Genomic DNA, 20,976 nt, shown 5'->3' on the forward strand with positions numbered 1-20,976 from the left:
AATTCTTATTTTTCATTTTTGTGTCCCAAACAAAACAATTTTGTTTTCCACATTCTAATTACCCACTTATATTAGTGCTTACATTTTGGATCATGTCTTTTCACAGATTATCCTGTTCTACTCTTGTTAGCAGTCTGCACGTGGTCCTGAATTGTGTGTCCCTAGACTTCCAGCTATATAAAAACAGCTGAACATATTAATCTTCCTCTTTAGGGAGAGGCTACATGTGAAGTTCATGCTTGATTATGGATTATTTAGATCGCTGTTATTTGGAGCTGCAATTACTATTTTCTTACTAGTTTGTTTAGCACAGTGGCATTCTCATTATGAAGCTGCAACATCATGAATATAAATTTTGAAGGCTACTAAAAAATAAAATCCTTCTTTCAGGCCTAAGACAACTATTGTTATTCCACCATTTGTTGTTTACAGTTGGCTTACCAAGTACAGTAAACCATAAAGCTTAGAGAAATCTCTTTATTAAATTAAATATCTTGTCTGTACCCCCCCTTTTCTTTTGCTGCCATTTCCCTCACTAGTGAAAATCAGTTCACAGTGGGGCAGCAGCAGGTTGAGAGCTGTGGCCAGTCAGTGTAACATTTCAAAACACAAACTGAAAATGTGTTGTGATGTGAATGCCTACTGTTGATCCGTATGCGCTAATGCAGACTGTGGCTTGCTTTCACCATTAATGGGGTGAAAGAAACCTCAGCATGCACTTGCAAGTACTTCAGGATGCAGTGAAGCTTGTAGTTGTCATGAAAGTCTGAGGTGGCAGATGAAGGAAAGGAAAGAATTGCCCTCTAGAAGGAAAAGAGAAGGAAAAAATATCCATCCTTTCTCTCCTGTCTTCTAATTTCATGAAAAACCCACCCCAAAAAAGAAAAACAAAGGTTGTGAAGAAATAAAATACTGAGTGAGCTGGGAGTTAAGATCTTACATTAAAGGACAAGGAGGAAACATTAGCAAATGTTTATGTTGGAATTATAATTCCCACTGTTTTCTCGACAGTTGTTTATTTTGGAGTTGACTCATTTGATGAAGACTGCAGTCCTTCTATCACCAGCTTGCTTATGCCATGAGGTACAGGGCAGGGCTTCAGGAGAGCTCATCTGAAATGGCCTCTCTTTATAAGAATATTGTCCCTCTGGCATCATTTCATACTTTGTCTCTTTGTGAAACATCAAGTCATGTTTCACATTAGATGTCTGCTGGAACAAAGGATGTTTTAGTGTGTTGCACAGTCTCACATAGTGATCATTTAGTCATCTTTAGCATATTGGTCATCTCTGCCCATTCCATATCTTCATGTTGGAAGGCAACATCAAGTTCAGCCAAGTCATTTGTATAACTTTTGTGTTTAGCATCATGTTGTCATTAGTGGAAGGTCACGTTCTCCCCAAAAGACGGGACCAACAAAACATGTGTACCTGTGGCTCTTTGACATCCTTCCTTGTACCTAACAGCCCTTGCAATCAAGCTGATCAGGGCACTGGCAGAGGATCTAAAAGGGCATGTAAACCGAGGTGTCAGAGCATTTATTCATAGTTCCTTTCCACTTTGTGTAGTTTTACACATTTCAGGTCAGTTGCTTAAAGTACAGTTAATGCAACTTACAACAGCTAAAATTACTCACAGAACGGGAATAACATAACCCACATCTTGGGAATATCAACTGCCAAGGGGGTTTCAGGCCAAGGGGGTTTCAGGCAAGGAGTTAATGCCTGTGGAAGAAAATTCTTGCATGTACATTTGTGGTATTTGTAAACTCAGGTGAGTTTCACCCTCATGCTACTTGCAGTTAGATCCTTTTAGGATCTACACCATTCACCTTATAAATATATGTTATTTTACCTACAGAAATATTTTATGAACAATTTCCTTTAGAATTTTTAGACTGATAGTATCACAGCAATTATATGTGCTTCAGAGAGAATTCTTTCCTTTCATGAATACTAGATATTATATAATTAGGAAAGCATAGACACAAGTATTCTCACCAAAAGAATTCCAGGTTCTCCAGTCAAAATTAATATGCATTCCTAGATAGGCTATGCTGGATCTTGAACCTGAATTGGTGTGACTTACTCTATTTTCATAATGTAAGTACTTTCCCCAAAGACTATGGCTTTTCAGACATTATAGAAAGAAATATTTCATCAATGTCACCATCCTTAGATGCATCCAATTTATTTTTTTTATTTTTTTTTTTTTATGGAACTGAGTATGTCCAATTTACTTAAAAGGCTCCTGATTTATTGGTTGGTGTCTGCTGTGGATAATGCTTCACTCAACCAGAATTTTCTGCCTGACTCAAGGCTCTTTGGGGCCTGTGGGCAAAGTGCCGTTCCATATCGCTGAGCAGTTCTCCTTTATTCGTGACGAATGGGTCCAGCATAACACACCCTCTGGTCAACTCATCAATCACCTGGGTGAAGAAGTTGTCTTAGGACATTCTGCAGAAACCTGGGTTGCTTGCACACAGACATATTGCCCTTCCAGCAAACATAAGAATGATTAAAGTCCCCCAAGAGTACTATGACCTGCAATCACAGGGTTTCCTCCATCTGTCTAAAGAAGGCTGCATCTGCTTCATCTCTCTGAGCAGACAGTCTGTGGCAGATACCTAATGTAACATCTTGTCTTGGCTTGTCTTCTTATCCTCAAGATCTCAACTGATTTGCCACCTGTTCCAAAGCAAAGCTCCACCTATTTGTGCTGATTATTTGCTAATTCCTGACCTGGCCTCAGTAAGGATCTACATTCTGCTGCAGCATTCAGGTCATGTGAGCTGTCTCTTCTCAGCCTCACTAATGGCACTTTGAGGAATGCTTGTTTGAAAGGAGAATCTACTCAGTGCTAGACTTGCCTGATGTTTCTCATAAACTTTTTTCTAGTTGAGGAGTTTTTCTCAAAAGGGTCCTGTTGAGAGATAAATGTATGGCCTTTTATATTGTATCTACTGTCTCACAAACCCTTGATTATATGATAACACAAAATTCTGTTTAGAAACAAAGTTGGAGAACATGACAGAATGGAAATATTTCTCCTTTTCCCAGCTTCTGACTTGTAGAACTAAGTGACAGAAATGAAAACAGATTAAAGACTAAATTAAACTTGTGGATATGAATTAGTATCCTTTTTGCTAAGTCTTCATTTAAATCTGAATGTGGGTTCTCATTTGTTTTAGTGTTTGTCTGTATCCTCCCTTCTCCATCCCCCTTCTTCCTCTGACACACACACTTTTATGCAGCATATAAAATTCATACACATATTTCAAGGTTTGATTGTCAGCATCAAGTACTCAGAATATCAAAGGGTCACCTTTGTCAGTAAGCAAAGGATGAGCATTTGCTTTCAAGCGCATCCATCAGGGAGTAGTCAGAAGCTGTTACTTGCCAAAGAAGCCTGATGTTTTATTCAACTATATCCCAGTAAAAACATTTCTGGATATTAGGCCAAGGTTTTTATTTTTTTATTTTGTTTTGTTTTGCTGTTCATCTTTCGGATAGATTCTCCCCTACCCCCACAGGAGAACAGAGGTTTTCATTGAATCAGAAATGTATGTGCTTATGTACCTTAATTAAGGTGCTGTATTTGCTTACAATTTAATTATGAAGCATTTTTGAAAATTCATGATTCCAAAGAAAGTATTTTGTCTGATTAAATAGAAAATTCCAACCACTGATAAAGAGTAAATGTCCCTTGGTAAATTCCCAGAGAAATCAAAGATAAATAAAGCTGGACATATAATACAGACATTTCACTACATTTACATATATATTTCACTAACTATACACATCACATAATTTAAAGACTAAGGCACATACACTAAAATTATTATTGAAGTGCATGTTTGCTGAATGTACTCTTTAAAAAAAAGAAATTTCTCCTAATCTCAAGAGAATAGTTGCTGCCATCTTCTACTATATGAATTCCCTTTTCTAACTGACTAATGCAGTACAGGACAGAAGTCCCATAATAGTCAGTGGAAGGATATCAGGATATTGGAATTAACTTCCTCTGACTTGGAAAAAACCTGTAAAGGAAGTTGGTGTTCTTGAATTGTAGGCACAGTTCTAATAGAAAAATTGAGGGGCTTAGGTATGCGTTCCTTTATGAGCTCATTCTATTCCCACTGAATGTCATTACAAGTCAGGCACTTAATTTTCTTTAACCTCACATATGACAACACACGTATTCCTTTTCAAGGAATTTTATAGATACCTCAAAATGCTAATTTAGCTAATACAGCCAACCTCAGAATGCAGAAACCACTCTGCATACCCATCCAGACCTTTGGTGACAGTAACCGTCAGATGGGGGATAATAACAAAAATGTGAGAACAATTAGACTTTCTACCATTGCAGCTGCTTTAAGGATGGGCCATCCACCACATCCTCTAAATATAACAAGCTGTGGCAAAGCCACAGTGTTGCTATTCTTGATTCCAGTTAAATGATATTTAGTCCTTCCATAAACACAGAACAAATTACACCCAAGATTCTCAAATCGTATTATAATCATTACATACAGAACTGGACATTGTAAACATTTTACTGCAGGGAGAATGTAGAAGCATCAAATAGTGATCTAAAATCAGACAAGATGACTGTGAAAAAGGCCATATTAAAACTTGACAGTGTATTTGTGGCTACAAGCCTGCCTTTCCCTTACGTATCTTGTGTTTTTGTCAAAGAGATACTCTTAAAGGTGCTTCACTCCTTGTTTGTATGTTTTTTGTATACCAAGAAAATCATCACTGACATATCAAACTAAGTGTCCCATTCAGTCTTTAAGACTCAATGCTGGAAGCCAGTGACTGACCATCCAGTTAAGGTGGAAGATTTGCAGTGCTAGCAATGTCTGTCTCGTAAAATGACTTGTACAGCTCTTTCAAGAGTTCAGAGCCTTGAATTTTCATTCCTGATCACTGAATTGTATGTACTAGATAAAATATTTTTTTAATCTATTCTAATATTCTGCTCAGCTATTCGAGAGAGTTTTCCTAGTACCTGAGGTAGGTTGTGAGAAGTCTGAAGTTGGGTAAGCCATTTATACTTTTTAGTAAGTTAATGCTGATGTCTCAACTAAAGCAAATCCTCACGTCTACCACGTTCTCTTGCTACCCCACAGTTTGAAAACACTGGCAAGAAGAAACAATTCTTGTTTTGACAAAGAAATCCAGATGTTTAAATAGATGGGCCAAAAGCATAAAATAGGGATTTTAAACTGCCTTGGCCTTTCTTGAGAGAAGAACAAGATCTTCACACTTTTGTGAGGGTAATTATGCAAGTCTGTATAATGCTCTATTGTTATCATCACTACTGTTTAGCTGAAGAGAGCTCTTTGATCTTTCAAAGGCATAATGAAACCCAACTGCTTTAAGTAAAACTGGGAAAATTCAGTATATAACCATGGATTTTTTTTTTTTTAATTTTTTTAAGCAAGAGGTCAGTTATTACTCAGAGTCAGAATTGTTTTGAGTTCTTTAGAGTCTTAAAGGAAGACTGCTTCTTTCTAGTGTTATACAGTAGTTCAAAGAAAAGCAAGAAGTTTGATAAAAGGACATGAAGCTCAAGGGCCCATATGTATAGAGATCAGACTTGACACCATGGTCTCTTGTTCCTAACAAATTAAAGACCTATTTGTCTTTGTAAAGGCAAACTCTGTAAATTCCTGCTATAATTTGGCTTAGAGATAATAGGAAGAGGAACAAATAAACTGCATTACCACAGAAGTGCTAAGCAGCACTCAGCTCAAGAGAACATGGAGATCTCTTTATCTAGTTTGAAGCTTTGCCAGATATTCATTAAGATCTGATAATCAGTTTCCCCTAGAGAGAAGGGCCGTCAGAATAAGGTACCTTGCTAGTTTGGTGTACTGCAGCGAAGGATAAAAGCTCTTGTGCCACTGTCCCTGTTTAATCACAAGGAAGAGCAGAAGCAGCTGGGGAACCCAAGAGGGAGAAGACTTGAGAGGTCCCAGGCAATGTTGAAAGGACTGACATATTCCAGTTGAATTTTTGCAAAGCTCATTAGCTGTGGCTGCATGTTTGCACATCAGGTTAGAAAACCCATTTATGATTTTGAAGGGTGTGTAATAAAGGTGTGAGTCACCAGAGTGTGGATGTTCATTCTTAGCTCCATATATTTAAAACAGAACAACAAGTTCCCAACTACGCTTTGGGCAGCCTGTTCCTTAAACCAAGGGAAAAACTCAACATCAGCCAAACTGTAGTCCCTGTCTGTCTCAGGACATGTGGCCTCCCATATGACCCTCACAGAAAGAGACTTCCAGCCTGCCTGAAGGGTGTGTGAGCCTCAGGTTCCAAAGTGAGAGAACTTGTTACATCTTGTGATCTAGCGACAAATTCTTATTCCATTCACCTTTATATTTCTTATTATTTTTATTTTTTTCACTCCAGCGCCCTCTATTCTTATTATAGTGGCTTTTCTGTATTCTATTGGTTTTGAAATCAAATGCCACCATCTTTTATACTCACTTTGCCTTTTGACTACCTGGTTGATTCTGAATCTTGAAATATGCTTAGTGCTTTTTGATCTGTTCATTTTCTGAATTTGTTTATAAAACTGGTTTTAGCCTCTCTTGGTGTCATTCATTTACAGGGAACTGATTGTCACTGCTACTTTTGCAAATGAATAAGAAAGTTCACTGACATTTTGATACTCTCAAGAAACAGAAAGACAGCATCACTGTGATGTTTTTTTTTAAATTCTCCTGCAATTCTTAATATCAGGACAATATGTTTCGCAGATGATAGTGCTGTTGCTGAATGTTTATAGCTTTTTTCCCTGTTTGCAGTGGGTGCAATTTTGGCTTTTTCATTGTTATTCTTGAATCTCATGACTGCTTTCTTTTTTGTTTTCTTTTAAAAAGCCAGTGTTTAGTCTAAAGGTTACCCTTAGAGAATATTTTTGTTTTTACCCTTTGCATGTTATGCACTGAGGTGATTATCTTATTAAAGCATTTGACTTATGTTTAATAGTTCCAGCATTGAATTCCCATATCCTTTACCCTTTTTTATTATTATTATTTCAATATTTACTGAATTTTTCTGCTAATCTGCCTGTTTGAATGCAACCAGGGTTGATACACTTTTTGTAAACAAGGCAGATATGTTCTTTCTATAAAAACACAGCCTGCTATATATTATTATATTAATAGGATTCCACAGCTGAATGTGCCAGGTTTTGAGATATTCTTGGGTTTGCTATACTAACTCTGATGGATCAAAAATGTAAGCAAAATCAAAGAGACATAGTATATTTTTCAATAACTCCAAAGAAACCAACACCCTAAAATGCAGGAACCTCCTATAACCTCAGTAATTTTTCAGTGCTCTATTTCATTACTTTTTATAGATTTAATGTGTTCAGTCAAGATTTGGACTACTCGATAATCCTAATAATCCCTTCCAACCCAACATATTCAGTGATTCTATGATTCTTGATTTCAGTCTTACCCTTTATTATGAGAATATGTTACAGTAGAAAAGAGAGGTATTGAAAATGGGAGGAATAGAAACAGGAAAAAAATGCAGTGTTCATGAAATAGGAATTACTAAGAAAAAAATCTAATAGACAATGCATGGTCATAAAATGGAAGGAGAAGGAACAGAAGAAGGTGAAGAAAACTGAATGTTTTAGTCTGGAAGAACTAGTTTGATACAGCAATGAAAATAGTAGATCTTTGTACTCATTTCTAACGCAGATAGGAAAATATTAACATTGTTGTTCCAAGATCTATGTCCACTTGTACAGAAGGAAGGCCAACTGAAACGCAGCAATTACAGAAAATCAGCTAGGAGCATCAGCCCTTCATCTCTGGCCTTTTCTTCACTGGAATCCACTTTTCTCTTTTTGGAATCCACTTGACTTGAAAACAAGATACTGAGGTTGTAAACAGGTTTTCAGCTGAGAGCTCAGAAGTGCCTGTTTTGCAAGCAAGGATTGTATATAGGCTAGGGGTCTAGCAAAACAAGAAACAAAACCAAGAGCATATGGAATTATTATCTGTAAATGCAGGATGAGGAAGAATGTATGTATGTGGGAGGAGGCTCTTAAAAACAGAAACATAACACTGGCGCAAGAACAGCAGATCCAGTTTGGGACACAAGATCTTTTCTACTCTCCAGAGCAGCTATTTCTTCAAATGGGAACTGTGAACCTGTTGCAGTTTTTTCTTTGCTAGGTATGGCGAGAACCAAGCAAGATAAAACTACATTAATAAACTCAAACACTCAGGAATCAGCCACACTGAACCACATTCAGGTTTACTATATTAACTATAGTATAGGAACTGCACTTATCATACTAAACCAATCACTTACTAAAGTTAACCAATTCAGTTACTCCGTAAACTGTGACATCCAAGGGCAAGAAAATGATGAAAAATGAAGACTACTGATGGCTTAGGACAGCACAGATTAGTGATGAGATACAGAAGAGTGTGAATCAACTTTAAGTATCTATGGTAACAGTTTAAACACAGTCCCTGTGTGAAAGCATTGTTCCTGACATCTGTACATCAGGCATCGTGATGCTGTGATCTGCTAGCGCAGGGTCTGCTTGCCTTTCCTTCTAATCTTATCAATTTTTTTTTTTTTATCATTTTATTTTCTTTGAAAATGGCAGTGTTTGAATCTTACTTCAAAGCCTGTCTCTCAATTTTTGAGGCTATAGAGTATAAATCTTACTATAATCAAATTGCTTCATATAAGAATGGAAAGGAATCATCTCTTCGAGTTAGTGTAAGCACCAAGAAGACTTAGAATCACTGTAGCATCTTTCTCCATTGTCTTCAAAATTAATTTTAAACATCTACCCATCCAATCATCAGGTTCAGCAGTCTAGCCTCTGTTTCTTCCCACTGGCCTCCTTTAAATAGCTCTGTAGGCCATCAACTTATTAGAATTTAATTTTATAGAGGAATAAAGGTGTCAAAATCATTAATCTCATGTACAGTTTGAAGAACAGTAGCTACATCAGGCAAATAAACCTACTTTTGTGCCTTGACTAGCTGGTCAACTGGCTGTTCCATAGATACACATATAAACCACCAACAACTATGGCCCATGATGGCTCTTCTCCAGGAAGCATGTAAGGAACATGAGAATTAGCACCATTTTGCAGTTTCTAGAAGATGTAAGGACAAAGGCCAGAGGAGGAAGTATCCAGCACCATGCAGTGAGGTGAGTGATATGAGGGAGACAGGAGGCTTTGGCTAAGGGCTGAGACAGATAGGTTATGTGCTCTGTGGAAGGATCCAGAGCTTAACAGAATTGAGACCAAAAAAACATGGCACACACATCCATAGGAAATGTGGCATTTCTGGTGATGCTGGATCTCTTAGTGAACCTTCTGGAATATCTTCTGGAAGAAAGGATCTTTTACGTCTTGAAATAAATTATCTGTGAAATAAATTATCTGATGATGTGTGATATATTTTGTGTATATGGAGGTATATGGAACCCGTATGTAGTGTTTGGGGGTTATCTTTTGTGTGTTAGAAAGAAGTGTATACTTAAACTTCACCAAAATACATATAAATACTTATTACCTAAAGTGCAAAGCCAGTGACATTTTCCTTTTAACAAAGAGTCACCAAGTAGAATAAAAAGTTTGGTGCTGATTATTTGATGATAATAAAGTAGCTGGTTATTATAGTAATTGAGGGGTTTTGTTGATGCTGTAGAGGTAAGGAGCACCAGGAGAGCCAAGGAAGAGTGCAAGGTTGTTATTACTTTTACTATTACAGTATTAGCAGTCTCTTTTCACATGCTTTGTTTTTTCTAAATGCTTCAGTGTATATAGTGTAAATGCACTGTGTAACCTCAAGCAATACATGCAGTTGAATTTGTTTGTTACTAGACAGTATTTTGGTGTTTGGATGTAGTAAATTCAGAGCAAAATCATGTGCTATGAATATTCCCAGGAGTAAAACCATGTTTCTCTTTGTTAGCTAACATCCAACTGCTTGCTTACTATTTTAATAGTTGGTCTCTATTTCATTAATGTGTTAGGAGACAAAAATGGGACCACACCAACCCCAGAATATCAAGTCAATCTTAAAAATGCAAACAAATAATAAGATGCAACAGACAGCTTATTTGTGCATAATTGTAGGTTGATGGTTCAGTGTGTACATCCCAAGGTCAGTTGACTTTGATCTTTGCAGAGTTTCAGTACCTGCTCTGGAATTCGGCAACAAGCGTGTAATATTCACAAAAGGGAAAGGAACTTGGTCTGTAGGGTGAATAGAAAACCATTTTACCTACTGAATTGCCAGGTGTCGTAACCAGCAATATGACATTAGTGGGAGCTAAACTGCAATTTACAGCTGTCTTTCATAACCTAAAGCCACTTCATAAATGAGATTAACTATGCTGTTTAAATCAGTGTTACAGAATGAGGTAGAGGAGGGGTGTTATTTGACTCTGGAGGATAGTCACGGCCTGCAATTTCAATTTTTTGGAATTTAATTACCACAGCTGTAAAAGTACATTTTCAGTACAACCTTGTTACAAATATCCATGCTAGAAAGCCACTTCTCTCTGGTGTATTCCATTTAAACACTCAAAAAAGTTAGTGGTTAGTCTTAACCTATTAATACGTCTCACTTCCATTATTCAGTTTTGGTCCTGATGTTTCATACCAAGGTGAATTTAACATGCTGAGAGAAGGACCCCGAGTTCACCACCCAGGCCTGACTGTCCCTCTCCTCATGCCCAAGACTCCAGGTCAGCCACATGGCCCTGGCCCAGAAACACCACAGCAGGGCCAGTCTCCAGCTCCCGACAGCCCTGCCCAGCCATCACCATTCCCAGGAGTTCCCAGTACCCAGCACTGGGGCTCTCCTGGTCACCTGTGGCTGCCCTGCTCCTGTCTGGGGTGGTGGGACAGGCCATGGCTGCCAGGCCCTGCCATTGCCCACCTGGGGACATGCTGTTCCCTGTGCCACAGCAGTTCATATCCTTGCTGCAAAAGCGCTTGGAAGATGCCCTTAAATTCTTCCCATTTGCTTTGCTGAAGGAATTCCTGTGTGTAGAATCCAATTAATTCTTAAAATCCCGGTAAAATTTTCCTGGAGTATTACTTTTAAATGAAGCAGTGCTATCTGTTGGAGATGAACACAAATGCTCTCAATATATTCAGTCCAGAAATAAATGAAAAAATAAAATGTTTGTGTAAAAATACTTTGAGCAGAGATTCTGCTTCCCTTTTCTTTGACATTGTGCCAAAGACAGTCCATTGCCTCTACCCTGGGAGATTTTGGAAAGTTCTGCCAGAGGCACTGTGGAGAACGAAGCTACTCTGGATTGTGGCTAATTTTAAGAAAAAAAAAACCAAAACAAAAAACCAAACGGCTTTCACTTTAAAGTAATTATGCCTATGACAACAAGCAGAATGCCTAATCCAAGGAGCTATTTCTGCAGTCCTGAGCGCACTTAAAACACCTCTTCCTTCAGGAGGAATGCAGCCTTCCCCATGTCCAGGCAGTTGTATTTAAATGGTTTGGCCCAGGACATTTGGGAGGAACAGAAGAAAGAGGCTGGAGAGTTTTTATCTGACCATAAATCATTAAAAGCAAACCAGATGGTTCACTTTACAGTGGTATTAAAGTAAATTGAGTAAAAGTATGCCTAAGACATAGTAAAATCTTTAATTTGTCATTCATCCTCAGCCTTAGCCAGTGATTGATTGGCAATGTCAGGAGTGTCCAGATTAGATTCTGAATGAATCAATTCATTATAATATTAATACAGTGCAATTGCTGATGCATTTACTTTTTATTGCTTAGACTTAGTTCTTCACCATTTTGCTTACCTTTGGGGTATTGCTCAGTTCAGCCACCAACTGAAATGAATGCCAGTAACACTGAGTTCTGACAGAAGTAAAAAATCTGTCCTAAAGTGGAGTACTTAAAAAATTGGCTGTATGAACCTTTTCTTGAGGAATGGTTGTATGATACAGCCCAGATTACATGAAGGCTGTGTCCCAAACATCTTATTCTATCCCATGACCGTTGCCATGGCCCTTTTATTTGATTAACTTTATGAAGAGGATAATGGCCACCTTTTTGCAATACAGAAAAGTAAAGAGAGTGAAGCTATAAGATCTTGTATTGGCTAGCAGCAGTCCTGCTAAAAGCATCTGCAATGTAATTTATGCACATACTTCATTACAGCAAACTTTCTTTGCAATGAGGTATCCGGGTAGTGAAAAATAACTCCAAAATAAAAGGAAAATGGGGTTGTTATTACCACTCATTTCATCCTCATAACCTCACACTGGTGTTAAGTTTTATATACAAAACCCATCAACTGTATTTTTAAGTACATCTCACCTCCAGGACTTTCTCTAGGACTCAATTTGTACCATTTTTTTGTCCTTTAATTTTATTTGCAAATTTATCTTTTAACATGGTAACAGTAGCAATTTCCCTCTTCATCTAGGTCACACAAACAAAATATTACTCCCAAGATAAACTGACACTTAACAAAAAATAAAAAAGAAGATTGTCTTTTTCTGGGTAGAATTTCCTACCAAACAAACTGTCAAGGACAGATAAAGTAATCTAAAATAATAATTTTTTTTTTTCAATATTTTCTTCATAAGGCAATGTTGCAAATTTGTCATCTGTGAGAAACTTATCTAGAGATCTGCTTGACCTTTTTTTTTTAATATATAAAATCTTTTTTTTTTTTTTTCTGAATAGAAGAGAATGAAATTCGAACTATTTTGGTAATGTCATTATTGTCGCAGCAATTAAGCAGGTGGTGTGATACAGGTCTGTCCCACAAAAATCTTTGAGCAAGAGCTATCCTCCTTTACTGAAAACAAATAGATTTCAGTCATACTCTTAGAGACCCTTTTGTGAACCAGGTTGATGAGGCCACACATGATGATATGCTGTACATTCCTTGTTGGTTTGAAGAGCAAGTATTCAGCCAGCCTTAGCTCTCTGTAATATACATAGAGGACATGACCTCCCGCAGGTCAGACTCTCACAGTAAATAACCCACATACAGCCTGGGTAGCTGTTAGCACTTAGTTTGTTCTGTCATGTCTTAGGTAAATTGTAAAACTAAAGATACTGAAGTTGGAAAGGATTTTGTCAGAGGGAGCATTTCTCAAAAGAGCGGTTTAGGTGGTGGTCTAAAGATTGAACCATGGATGAGGATCACCTCATTCCTAGTGTTGGTGACACCGAGATGTACTTTGTCTCAGTATCCAGAGTCATGGCTGGTCTTACATAGGTTGGTTAATTTTGGAGGAGAAGTGGAAATTTAATAAACAATTGACAGGAAAAAAATCATGTAATTTTCCATTTTTAGTTCTTTAAGTAGTCTAGGCTAGTTAAAGAATATTATGGAAAACTATTCCCAGTGGTTCCAACACCTTTTCTGTCTTGACCTTTTTTTTTGCTATTTTGTTCGTTGAAACCAAGTTTAATTAAAATGATGATAAAAATGAACTTGGGAGTTCAGCCTTTACCAAGTCTCAAAACAGCACTATTCCGTGACTCATACAAATTAATGATTGTCTGTTACTGAGGGCTGTTTTTGTCCCATTCTGATACAGACAAAGTTAAACAGGTTTTCAAGGCAAACAGAAGTTGAATTTTTGATGTGAAACAATCATAAAAATACACGGTTTTAAAATAAAATTATTTTCATGCCTTTTCTGTTGCAGGTTGCCTTTGAGGAAAGTTCTGTTCAAATAACCTATTGAAATTACTTCCTGCAGTAGACTTCTAGTCTGACTTCTTAACAAGCTGGTCTGATAGATGTTTTTTAGAGTCTGAAGTTATGTCTAGTAAATAATATAATTCCTCTAGGTCCCCTGGTCAAGGAAATTGGCCAACTGAATAGGACTCAAGAGACCTAAATTCTATTCCAAATTTCAAGGTTAGCCTTCTGGGAAACTTTGTTGTCCAAAAAATAAAGCAAATTATATTGACTGGTTTTGTGAAGGGATGTGAAATCTGTTTATGAAAAATTCTGCACAGAACCTACTAGAATATTGCTATTCTTATTATCAAGAGAAAGAGCTCCGTGCAAAATTGCACAGAATGCCCATTTTCTCCCTGAAGAAGAAAACTAAAAAGAGTGCTTCAGCATGTCTGCTAATGATTAACCATGTCACAGTTACAAATATTTTGTATTATTGGACAGTCTTGGAATGTGTGGTGATAGAGAGTTTTGCCCTTAAAGGCAGACTTTTTGCACAGAACATGCTTTCTCTAGGGATCACTGGCATATGCACACACAGTGGAGCACTGTGCCACCAAGTGTGTTGTCTGTGGATTTCTGATTTGAGCAGAAAGTTGGAGGAAACCCAAAACATAGACCATATGGTCATGCTGGAGGCTGTCCTTCCAGCATGGTAGGGGCATAGCCAAGCACAGCTGGAATCTGTGCCAAGATTTTTTAAATCTACAAATCTTACTGCCCTCTGCATTCTATCCAACAATGCTAAGTGCTTTGCAAAACAGTCAACCAGGGGTTTTCTCCCTAACTCTTTTCAAGAAAAGATAAGCAAAGAGCTGGCTGAGAAAATCCAGTTCTCCTGATTCATAAACATGTTTTGTCTATGAAAGAAACAATTTACAGTAATCTGCTACCTAACAGATTTTTTTTTTCCCCATTAACTTCATTACCTATGCTCTCACGTTAGAAGCCATTTTAAGGTTTCAATTTTTTTTATTTTTATTTTCTCTAAGGTAACGATAAAATAAGTGGTAGTTGAGTAGCCTGGATTTTAAAGCCAGGGGAATAAATGAGGCTTTATCAAGGAATGCCCATAAGTATATGATTTAATCAGTTACACCCTTGGTGTCACTCAACAGCATTCCAAGAGATGTGGAAATCATCTGGGGAAATAAAAGATGATGGTTCAGGCAGCTCATGTATGCTAATTACCATCATTCTCTTCTTTCCCTTTCCCCCACCATGTTTCAGCTTCTCCCATGCTCCTTTAGATAAGGCAACTGATCACTTCCAGTGCTGTAATGGTCTGTTATATCTGCCTGTCTCTGCCCTTAGTTTGCCAGATCTGTGAATGCATGTGTTTATCTGCTGTTTGTGTATGTATTTGGTAGGTTATTTTATTGTGCACTACATGATATATTACATAATGTCCATGGGGAATAAGAGCCAAGCACCCAGAATTTAACTCAAGAAGCGGCTTGACTGACCACTTTTTAATTCTTTGCTTACTGCCATTCCCAAACCCACTGTTTTTTCACTGTAGGATATCATTGTCCTATGTATTCCCTGGATTCCACCTAAGCCACTAGCATTTGGATTTGATTGATATATATTTATCTTGGAAAAGTGTTGTCCAGCTTCAGTTTGTGGTTATCCTCAGGCAATTTCTTATAATATTGAAGACCATTTCAATTCTGACATCAAGACACAACTCTATCTATTCACTGCTTCTACTGTAGTATCAACTCATTTCCCAAAAACAGTGTACAGCCTTCTGGCTGAGTATTACTGATAGGAAAGCATATATCATGATATCAGTTAAAGTATCTAGAATTGTGTCCCAATTACTTATTTATTTTCCTTTTTTTTTTTTTTTTTATTCCCATTTCACCACCAGCTGCATTCAGACCAGGATAAAGGAGACGGATCACTTAAATACATCCTTTCTGGAGATGGAGCAGGAGACCTCTTCATTATCAATGAAAACACTGGTGACATCCAGGCCACAAAAAGACTAGACAGGGAAGAGAAGCCTGTGTACATACTCCGTGCCCAGGCTATAAACAGAAGGACTGGAAGACCAGTGGAACCAGAGTCTGAGTTCATCATTAAGATCCATGATATCAATGACAATGAACCAATGTTTACAAAGGATGTTTACAATGCCAGCATTCCCGAAATGTCAGATGTTGGTAGGTGCTAACTAATAACTGATTTCAGTGTCTGGTCTTGCTTCTTTCTGTGGAGTAAGTAAGGGCCCAGAGTTTACAGGTGTTGGCTAGAGACATCTGCTGTTTGAGTCTGGACTAAAAGCACCTGAGACATAAAAGAAAATAAAAATAAAAATTCAGGAAAATAGTGGCAACAGTTTGCTAGAATCAGAGGTGTCAGCTGGATGAAACATGCTCCCTCTGTTGTACCACAAAAAAATGCAAATTAATACAATCTGGTTTAATGCCAATCAAAGTGAGTTGAGCTCTGTTACATGGTACCTGAGTTTAATACATAATAGTAATATGGAATTTCATGGTCATCTCTGTCAATACCACTCCTAGATCTGTTCAGCAAGCCTTATTTAGTTCAGGAAGGTAAACAAAATGGACAAGGGCAGGTACATAAAGGGTTGTACACACTTCTGTCACCCACTGGTTCTGAGTTATGCCATTAGCTTCCTCTGACCTTTGTTGTTCTTTCCATACAAAAGAAAAGAGCTCCAAAGTCCCTTGAAGTCCACTGAAATCTTTCTACTGATTTAAAATATATTGAGCTGTAAAAATTGACAAGACAAGAAAAAAAATAAAAGAACTTCTCTGGAAAATGATTTTAAGATAAGATCTTTTCCTGAGAAGCTGACAGGTTTTGATTCTTTGATTGTTAGGGAGGTCATTTTGATTTCTTTGTCAGAGAGCAATGGATGTTTGAATTCCAAGAAGCACATTTCTAATTTGAAATAATGTCCAGGGAGAGAAGCATTAATTAATCATGATCAACAATGAGATTAAAATTAAGCTCAAGCAATATGAAAATAAAGACTTCGGGGCATATGGTCTCCCCTCATTCATAGGACTTGTTACATTAATGAAAACTCATCTGGTGAAGTGAGAACCTAATATTCACATTTTAATATTTGAACACTTTATTCACAAATGGTTTTAAATGCCAAAATCTAAGCTAATTTTTTATGTTTCTTAACATTCTATCTAAGATTCAACACCACTTCTTTCTCTGGAAGACACATGAAGAACCATATTTACATTCTTATGTCAAATACCTTACAAGTATGAGTAGATTTGCAAAAGTATGTTCTTGACCTAGATTCAAATTCTGAACACTTACAGTATCTAGAGAGGGATACATTTCTGTTTCCTTCATGAGAAACATGATGAAGGATCCACATACCTGATCAATAACTATGTTTGAATGAGTTGAGAATAAGGCAGGTATCATTTTGAGTTTATGTCCTTCATGACCAGAGAAAATTCTACAAAATAAGAATATTTCTAACTTCTTGCCACAAGTCTGACCTGAACATGAATTATTTTTTTTCTCTACATCATAATCTGTCTTGGCCATGAAAAGAATCTATTAATTTTTGTTTTCTTTAATTTTTCATTTCAGGTACCTTTGTTGTGCAAGTCACTGCGACTGATGCTGATGACCCTACATATGGGAACAGTGCTAAAGTTGTCTACAGCATTCTCCAGGGACAACCATATTTCTCCGTCGAATCTGAGACAGGTCAGGGGACCTTATCTGTCATTCTGTGACAATGTCTGTAATTCAAAATGACACGCTAAGCCGAGCTAGGATATATTGCCAAAAAAACTTTGAGGAGATTACATCTTACTCAGTGCAAAATCTGACAAATTTAATAGAGCGATACATCTGTAAACATGACACCTACATTATTTTAATCTTACCAGCAAGGTCTAATAAATACAATTAGTACTGGATGTGAACCAGTTTTCAATCATTTTTAACAAGCAGTGGGTACAGAGACTGCAGTGGGTGCTTAAATTAAACCAAATAGGTTGGCTTTTAGATGAAAGAGAGAAACAGGTGGGTGTGGAAAAAAGTGCTTAATCCTCATAGATCTTCATAATGGCTAAATTAAGACTGAGGGTTTGTTCAGGTGAGGTTTTTTTTTTTTTCTCCGTCTGCTTCTTCAGAACTTGTTTAAAGTCATTATAATTTCTGTACATATGCAACATATCACTTTAATGCTAATTTTATGAAAGAAATCTTAATTAAGAGTAATGATAGAAGAGGTAAAATTGACTGTTGCGCTAAACTAGAAGATCACAAATAGAATCCCAAAGTTCTGAGTTCTGTTTTTGGAAGATGTTTAAATTATACACAGTGACTGGAATTTTTAATGGTCTGACTAACAGACAGCTTTGGAGCCTCTGAATGTACAACATATGTATTCTGGCTGACTGAGTCTGTGTACCATTGACTACCTGACTACATAGTCTCTTCCTAAAATTTTTGACTAATTTTTCCAAAAATAAACAAACCATTTAAAGAAACCCCCTCAGTGTTAACATCTACTGTGTTAGGTTGCTGGAAGCTAGGGAAATCAGTTCTCCTCAGCATCCTTACAGGAAAGAAATAGACTATCCCAGACAACTCATCAGGTTTAGGATTGTTTCTTATATAAATCTTAGCAAGTCAGGCAGGGAACAGGAAGGAGAGACCATATGTCTCAAAGTGAAACTTGAGTTGAAAGGGTGTACACAATTCTGAAATAGGGAGAGCCAAGATCAAAGGGAGCTTCACTTCAAGCATAAGGTATTAGATAACAGAAGCCAGGATTTTTGCACTGATGCCCTCTTTCTGACTTGGACAGTACAGTATGTGCTCTTCTAGAGTGATAATAAGGATAAAGTAGCTGGGAGTTCACCAGTAATAAAATTCTATCAAGGGGTTTGTGTGGGGGACGGGAAGCTAAGTAAACCACAGTCTTGATCTTGCTGCCATGGAAATCAATTGCAGAACTAGAGTGAAACATGTCTCTTTCAAAGCCACTGTGAATTTTGTCATGGATTTCACTACTTGAATTTCACCCCTTTCACCTACAAAGCAGTCAGTTCTTACCTTGAGATACCCAGTAAGAATGCAAACATTTTGCTTCATGGTAAATCTGAATGATTGAATTTCAGTAGTAGTTGGCCTTATAACTGGTATTTGTGCCTTTGAAGAAGGAAGTAACTGGGAAATCATTTCAATCAATGTATAAATAGAAGTATGTATACTCAGGCATGTTTGGATGCTCATAACTTTCTTAATTAATTTCTCCCATTTATTGTTGCAGCACTCTTTAATGGTGTCTTGCTGAAGTTTTCTCTTTTTTTTACCATATCTGTCAAAATAATGAACAAACATCCTTTTTCCAGTTCAGTGAGAGATTTTAGCATGTTACTGAAAGAGGGTAAATAGTTGTGTAAAATAACATGGCTTACAAATAAGTAGAACATCTTTCTGTGGGTACCGCTTGTACTGTGTCTGTCACATAGGCAGGAGCCTGAGATGTGACATGACAAGTCTGTAATTTAATGAACCATCTCATAACAGTAAATATTTGTACTGGGCAAAGTTTACTTACTACACAGAGATTGTTTTGTTCTTTTAATAAGAATTTCCATCAAAGTCACTACCCTTGAACTCCTCACTCTTTAATTTTCATGTTTACAGGCATTATTAAAACTGCTTTACTGAACATGGACCGTGAAAATAGGGAGCAATACCAAGTGGTCATCCAGGCTAAAGACATGGGAGGCCAGATGGGTGGATTATCAGGAACCACCACCGTGAACATCACGTTGACTGACGTAAACGACAATCCACCTCGCTTCCCCCAGAGTATGAAATATTTACATTCTATGTTCTAACACTAAAATGGACAAAAATGGTTCTTGTTTTGGTTTTTGTTCACCTTAGATATCATTTATTCTATTGAGAATTTACTGAGTATCAAACTTCATTTAGGAAAGCAAAAGAGAACACATAACTAAGCAATAGCATCATGCCAAGGTTAATTGCAATAACTGGGAAATTAATATTTAATATTTTTATTCCAGTTGCAGTTGACAGTCTGAGAAGTGAATTAGTGTGCAGAAACATCTTCTATTTTTCCTACCTATTAAATAACTGATCAATGTAATCTGTATTTCTTGTTCACTACTATTTCTTTCAGACTTTGTGATTGATTTTATTTTAAGGTATCTGTTGTAATCTAATATATTTAAGGTTTGAAACAAATGAAGTATGCAAAAATATCCCAAGAGCAATTCTACAGAAATTAGTATTTATGACCAGAAAGCATTTGCTACAATGAACTTTCCTTTATTCTTTGCACACAGAAACAAAAGCACGTACATAAATATAACAGGTATTTCTGCCTATTTTCTTCCCCTGTCTCAAATAATTTGGTAGATATCAGTGTCATGCTTACGGGAATCAGTTGTGCAAGCTCTCTTAGAAAGTAATTTCTATTAATGACCATTCATTGCCATAAGGGATTCAAAATGATTCAGCTTTCATCCTCTTCTCTTTCACTCTCTCTTTACTTCCTCCTTTCTCTCTATTTTTTTTTTCCTTTTTCACTTTGTCTAACCACTGCTCTCTGTATGATGCGTGTGTATCACAGTGTCAGTGTGTGTCAAAGTCAAGAGCAGCTGTTACAGAAAATAATTGCAGATACTATCAGACAAATCAGTGAGCTTTGGCAGTTAAGTCACTGGGAAAGTTATTGGAAGCAATTTGTCATTTAGGTTCAAAGTCTGTTCTTAGCTGTGGGCAAAGAGTTTCCATTTAAATTAGAGCAACTTAAGAAGAAATGTAACACTCTGCACCCAATGAGTTAATTATACATCTCTGGACATAAGTGTCTTTAATGTAAAAGCCAAAGATACAGCTTCATAATACCAACATTCCAAAAGCAGAGGGTTTTTTTCCAGCAAAAATTCAGTGTAGTAGATTTTTAATAGGTATTTGAGCTGGATTCAGCTCTGGTGTTACTAAGCTGTTCTAGCTTCTGAAAATTCTTAACATTTGTCCTTTGTCCTTTAAAAAAATACATTTTTCATACACACTTCTGGTATGGTCAACAGAGACCATGAGAACATCCAGAAAAGGATATCTGTTGCTAAAGTTACATGTTTGTAGCAAAGCAAAATGCTCATCCTCTGCACGAGAAAACAGATAGAAAAATAAGTAACTTTTACCCACATGAAAGTAC

The 20,976-nt window shown here is 37.0% G+C and overlaps 1 protein-coding gene across 1 annotated transcript in view; it reads left to right on the forward strand.

The window, feature by feature from the left end:
* LOC102114740 (cadherin-6) overlaps nt 1-20,976 on the forward strand; it is a 98,380-nt gene that overhangs the window by 58,633 nt on the left and 18,771 nt on the right. The window contains exons 3-5 of the mRNA XM_005526476.3: nt 15,634-15,928; nt 17,355-17,474; nt 19,431-19,598. Of these exons, the coding sequence (XP_005526533.2) occupies nt 15,634-15,928; nt 17,355-17,474; nt 19,431-19,598 (583 nt within the window). The remainder of the gene's footprint in view (nt 1-15,633; nt 15,929-17,354; nt 17,475-19,430; nt 19,599-20,976) is intronic.

The sequence above is a fragment of the Pseudopodoces humilis genome, chromosome 1, assembly GCF_049639895.1.
Source record: "Pseudopodoces humilis isolate 2021_Gansu_Grassland_sample_001 chromosome 1, ASM4963989v1, whole genome shotgun sequence".
NCBI classification, from domain to species: domain Eukaryota; kingdom Metazoa; phylum Chordata; class Aves; order Passeriformes; family Paridae; genus Pseudopodoces; species Pseudopodoces humilis.